This window comes from Belonocnema kinseyi, chromosome 7 (assembly GCF_010883055.1).
Source record: "Belonocnema kinseyi isolate 2016_QV_RU_SX_M_011 chromosome 7, B_treatae_v1, whole genome shotgun sequence".
NCBI classification, from domain to species: Eukaryota; Metazoa; Arthropoda; class Insecta; order Hymenoptera; family Cynipidae; genus Belonocnema; species Belonocnema kinseyi.
The window spans coordinates 59,985,988-59,992,205 of record NC_046663.1 but is presented as its reverse complement, the minus strand read 5'-3'; the positions used below and the strand labels follow the sequence as shown (position 1 = coordinate 59,992,205).

Here is a 6,218-nt window from a genome sequence, read left to right as displayed (position 1 = left end):
TCGACCTAAAAGGAGAGTATGTTGAAAAATAAAACCGACTTTGGCCAAAAAAACGTCTCCGTGTTTCATTTTTCAGGGACTTATCAGACTGCCTAGTAAGACTAAAATGACAATTGGCAGCATAAGTTACGTTCATGTCTACCAATCTGTTATAGGACAAAATAGTTAAACCGACGCATGCGCAATTTCTGAGAAACGCGAGGGTACTGGGTTAACCCCCAATTCTGACTTAGGACCACTCTCTCCTACAATACTCGAATTTTCTTGATATGTTTCTAGCTAGTTTTTTTTATCGCTGCATACGAATGAAAAGTCAAAATTTCTAGATTCAAAATAGCTGTCCCAAAAAGCTGACTAAGGTTTCGAATTTCGGGGTCAGCTTTTGGGTTGTTGAGTTCGAATAAGAAATAAAATTTGCTTAGTTAAAAAAAGCTCATCCAAAATTAAACAAATGTACAATACTCGGCTGTTTTCGAGAAGATAATCACTAAGGAGTTTTTTTTGGGTTGCTGAATTCGAATTAGAAGTAAAAATTACAGAATTAAAAATAATGATTGAGAATTGTGGACCGACAATTTAAAAATGTACAATATTTTGACTCTTATCAGAATTTTTTGAACATTTTCTGAAAAATTTCTGTAATTTTTCCAATGCAGTTTCATCAAAAACCTCAGCGTTAAAACCTCACTATAATATAAATAAATTTAATTTTCTGTTGTCGTGAATAATAAAGGAAGGTATATATCAACAGGAAGAACACATGTTTACAGACTTTTTCCTTCAAAGTCTAAATATTCAACAAAAAAATCCTTTCTCCTCTCCAAGACGCTAGAGAAAATTCAGTTTTCAAATTTTTCAAAAAAACATCTGCCGTTATTTCAATGTTGTAAGCTTCTAGAATGTCAAATATCTATGTTCGTTTAGATCCTACAATATTTAAATAAAAATTGCGGTACATTTTTGATAAATGTCACCAGTCATAAAAGTTTGAAAAACGCCTAACTTTGTACAAAAAATGTATTAAATCGGTCAAATACGTGTCCCCTAAACTCCTTTGTAAAACATGTTTTACAGTGTTAGAGAGTGTTCAACGCTGTTTAACTTCGTGAATCTTTGATCACTGGATTTCCGATAAATTGCACGTGAAAGTTTAAGATTGTAGTGTATTGAAGTCGTCAAAAGCTCAAAATCAGTAATTTATTATTTATTTTTTTATTTATATTTCATTCCTCGATATAAAAAGGACTATTATTTCTTTAAGACAGTGGAATTTCTTTTCAATTTCTATTAAAATGCGTTTATGTTGAAGAAAGATATAAAAAGAAGAGAGCAGAGAACTTGGGAATATCATGGAATCGTCTGACCTAGACGGCTATTTCTACTCTAGCTCGAATCTTAATTTTATTCATAATTGAAAGGGTATAGAAGGCTGCTCAGAGATAAAGTAATTGTAATTCTTGTCACGTACAGGCGAAAGTCTTCCCTGCAATAAGGCGTGATTAAATTAATGCAGAGATAGTAATACTCAAGATGCCTAATTACGTAGTTTCGAATTATTTAAGTAAAATATCATGGTGTCTTGTAATGCTAATTATTTAAATTTCTTATTACCTTTTCATATATTTTTCAGATACATTTATATACTGATTTCAAAATAAAGTTCAATTCAAGTAGCAAAAAGTGGAAAAAGTAGGGTACTTCGTCGCTCGAAATCATTTCGAAATAATGCTTGCAGGCTTTTAAATAAAAGTAACGTTCCGTTAGTGACTATTTCCATTTTGCTTTAAATAAAATTTGCAAATTGATCTAATTGGAAACGATTGTATCATATTTTAATTAATTGGCTTAATTTTGATTAATTGGTTAGTGAATTGAATTTTTATTCTCAGGTGCGACGAGTGAGAAGAGCGAATAGTTCATCACCCGATTCAGACGATACTTTTGGTGGAGAAGAAGATGATGTTGGCCTGGGTAAAGACGACCAATATTTGGTTAGCGACAGGTCTGAGAACAAATTTTACGGCAGCGTTCATGCTGCGGCTACAACGGGTTCTAGTTGTGGCAGTACACATCAATATCCTGGAAATACACCTATTATTGGACCACCATTAAATTATTTGCAACGCAAATTACAGGTCAGCTCTTACGTTCTCATTGTCATCATTTCCGTCATACGTACACAGAGAGTTTTCAATTCACAATAATGAGAAAATTATTATTGGCCAAAAACTAATCAAAGAAACGTACAGACATTATCATTTAAAAAAACGAGGGTTCACGAAAAGTTGCAGATTAGCGTTAAAACGGGGTCAGCTGAATAATCCAAACTGAGGCAAATGTTCCGCGGTTAGAAGATTGTAAGGGGTACTACTTAAAGTACGTGAAGGGTTATGCGCCCTCTCTAAAACCCCTCCGCCCCCTGTAACAAACCGTAACACAATGTCTCCTCCCCCCCTCTACTCACTGTACGTAATTTTCAATTTCCAGAAATATTTTGCTAGTTATTGCTAGTAGAATTAGGCAGGGTGTTCGAGAAATTCATTTTCAAAACTCCCTGATTTTTCCGTGACTAATTTTACATTTTCCTTGATCATTAATATTCAAATGCTAGAATTTTAATATTGCAATACTTTTAACGTAGAATCTTTTATAAACGAAATGAAACAGTATTTCAGATCCAAATTGAACATTTACTAATTTATGTTAAATAAAAAAATGTCTTTTCTACTATATAAAAGATGACTTTTTAACAAAATGCTTCAGTTTATAACAAAATAATTAAATTTTTAACATACTCGTGGAATTTTTAACCTAAAAAGATAAATTCCCAACAAAAAAGGGTCTTAGTTTATATTTTAATCAAAAAGATGAAATTTATACACAAGAAAAAGAATCTTAAAACCAAAAGGACGAAATTTCAACACATAAAGATCTTTCATTGAAGAAATAAATAAAAGATCATCTAAATTGTTGAACCTTAAGCCAAAAGAGGAATTTGCTCTACAAAAATTAAATTTTCAAAACAAGAAATATGACTTTTCAGCACAAAAAAAATTTTCACGGAATTGTTGCACACTTACTCAATAAAAATTAAATTTAAAGCCAAGCAAATTATTTTTTCCATAACACAAGAAGTTTTAACTAAAAAAGATCAATGTTAAAAAATGGAAAAGTTAGATTTTCAGTTAAAAAGTGGATTTTAAAATAAAAAAGTTTTTTTTCCACTGAACAGTTAAATTTGGAACAGCACATATAAGCTTTCAATAAAAAAAAATTTTAGAAATGTAGTGTAACTTTTACCATAGTAGTTCAATTTTCCTTTAAAAAAGAATAATTTTTGAAAAATTAATTAAATTTTAACCAAACAGATGAATTTTCTACTAAAAACATAAATCGTCAACAAAAATTATTTCTTAACGAAGTGCTACAACCAAATCTTTCAAAAGAAAATAGTTGAATACTCAAGTAAAGATGAATAATTTTTAAACAGAAAGTTGTATTTTCATTTTAAAAACATGAAATTTCTACTAAAACAGATGAGTTTTTTAATCAAAAAGATAAATTAACAAAAAATAGTTGCGTTTTTGTTGAAAAAGATTCCAGTTGACTTTCCAGGATCAAAATATGATTTTTTAACCAAAAATAAGTTTCTGCGAAGAAATTGAATTTTCAATACAAAAAGACGATTTTCTAACCAAAATGGATGAATTTTTAACAAATATTTTTTAATTCTCTATCAAATAGTTGCATTTTTATCCAAATAAAGAGATAAAATTTCTCTTAAAATAGATGCATTTTTTTAAATAGTTAAATTTCCATCCCAAAAGATTCCACTTGACTTTTGAAGATCAAAATATTATTTTTTAACAAAAGCTAAATTTTTACAAAAAAGATGATTTTTTTAACCAAAAAGGATGATTTTTTAACAAAATAGTGTGATTCTCTACTGAATAGTTGCATTTTTATACAAGAAAAATTAAATTTCTACCAGAAAGATGAATTTTTATTTTAAAAACTCACAATTACAGTAGAATATAAATACAATAAAAATATAAACAATAATAATAAATTTTAATTTAAAAAATATGTAAATTCTGCTAAATCAGGTAAATTTTAAAATCAAAAAGACAAACTTTTAAAAAAGCGTGGAATTTTAACCGACCAGTTTCATTTTTATTGAAGAAAGATAAAGTTTCTTCTAAAACAGATGAATTTAAAAAAATGGTTAAATTTGTATCCAAAGAAGAGGCCAGTTCAGTTTCTAACACCAAAATAAGAATTTTAAACAATAGGTTCATTTTCTCGTCAGTAGTCGAATTTTTATACAAAAACTTTTTAACAAGAATGTTAAATTTTCAAACAAACAATTACATTTAAAAAAAATGGAAAATTCGACTAAAACAGGTGAATGTTAAAATCAAAAAGACCAATTTTCAAAAAAGCTTTGAATTTTTATCTAAAGTCATTTCAGTTGACTTTTCAATTCCAAAATACGAATTTTAAACAAAAAGTAAATTCTCTATCCAAGATAGAAGAAATTCAATATTTCTAATAAAAAAAGATTAACTTTTAAATTAAAAAAAAAAAAATTTCAACAAAAAAATAGTTTTCATCTAAAAAACATTTCAGTTGACTCATCAGCCACAAAATATTATGAATTTAAACAAAAGTTCAATGTTCTACGAAAAGAGTTACAATTTTAATTCCAAAAGACGATTTTTTAACATAACAGTTGAATTGGCAACCAGAGATTATGTACTTTTAAGAAAATTGTCAAATTTTCAACCAAATTTTTTGCGTGTTCTGAATAATTACTTAATTTTACTTCAATGAATTGCAAGTTTAAAATTTTGAAAAGATGATAATTATATAAAGATTCAATAACTGTGGACAAGAAATAATCCAGAGAATAATATTTACAGTAATCACTTTTAAATATGTATCATTATTAATTTCAGGACGCACAATATCTCTGCCCTGCTATATTCCCTTGGGTAGACAGAGGACCAGCAACCGAAGCTTCCGGTCGATACGTTATGAAGTTGGTCGGAATTTTGTATCTACTCATTCTAATTTTCGACCTGATTATCGTTTGTGGCATGGGTGAGCAAAAAGAACAGACCATATTATTTAGAAATTAAGTTATTTCAACAGACTTTCTCTTCTATCCAATATCTTGAAACTATTTCGAAACTATTTTTCTCGGCAAACAAGTGTTCGTGATTGGATGAATTTTTCTTTTTTTTTTGCCGTTTAAAAAAAAGTCTGCAAACTTCGGTGCTTATAATGCAAAAACTTTCTTAGGATTTGTGGGAAAGATATTTCAAAGTTCTAGAAGTTTTGGAAAGTTTTATAAATGATTAAAAATTTGAAAAGATTTCAAGGCATTTTAAACGAAATGAAGATTTTAAAATAAAATTTGGAATTTTTATCATGATTTTAGAGAACATTCAAATTAATTTTTCACTTTGATCAATTAATTTTAAGAACATACTTAAAAATATTGTAAAACGTTTCAAATTATTTTCTACAATTTCTTAAATTTAACAAAACATTTAGAAGTTTAAAAAAAAGTTCGAAAAGCATTTAAAGTTTGAAAAAATATATAATAAAAGTAATTCTTTATCTTCAAAAATTAATCTCAAAAGAATATTTGGCAATTTTATACGTTATAAAATATTTTCCCAGTTTAGAAAAGATACAATAATAATTTTAAACATAAAATGTTTGCAACCATTTTTTTTAATGTTCTGGGGAAAAATTTTAACAATTTTATGTTTTACAAAATTTATTTTAAGACTATGTTTGAAAAGATTTTAAAAACTTCCCAAATATTTCCAGAACTGTCAAAAAACAATCTGGAATATTTTCAGAAGTTTTTTTAATTTTGCAACATTTTTTCAAAGCTTTCGGAGAAAGTCGAATAATTTTAAAATGTATTTAGAAGCTTTTGAAAACTTCATGAATACTTAAAATTTTGAAAATATTTTTAAAAACTTAAAATAAAATGCACATTGTTTAGAATTTCAAAGTACAATTTTGAAGTTTTTTCAAGATTTTGAAAAATTACAAGATAATAAAAAAACTCTAAAATTTCTGGTAATATTAAAAGTGATTCTTTATTATTATTATTATTATTACACCATTAAGCCATTTCCCTTTCGGGGTAGGCGTGACTCACTCGGCAGGGGAAAGGAGTAGGGTGTGGATGGGATAGA

At 27.7% G+C, this 6,218-nt stretch overlaps 1 protein-coding gene across 1 annotated transcript in view; it reads left to right on the top strand.

The window, feature by feature from the left end:
- Positions 1 to 6,218, top strand: part of LOC117177073 (probable cationic amino acid transporter) — a 119,748-nt gene that overhangs the window by 89,664 nt on the left and 23,866 nt on the right. Inside the window, exons 9-10 of the mRNA XM_033367555.1 lie at positions 1,890 to 2,135; positions 4,959 to 5,103. Coding sequence (XP_033223446.1) covers positions 1,890 to 2,135; positions 4,959 to 5,103 — 391 coding nt within the window. The remainder of the gene's footprint in view (positions 1 to 1,889; positions 2,136 to 4,958; positions 5,104 to 6,218) is intronic.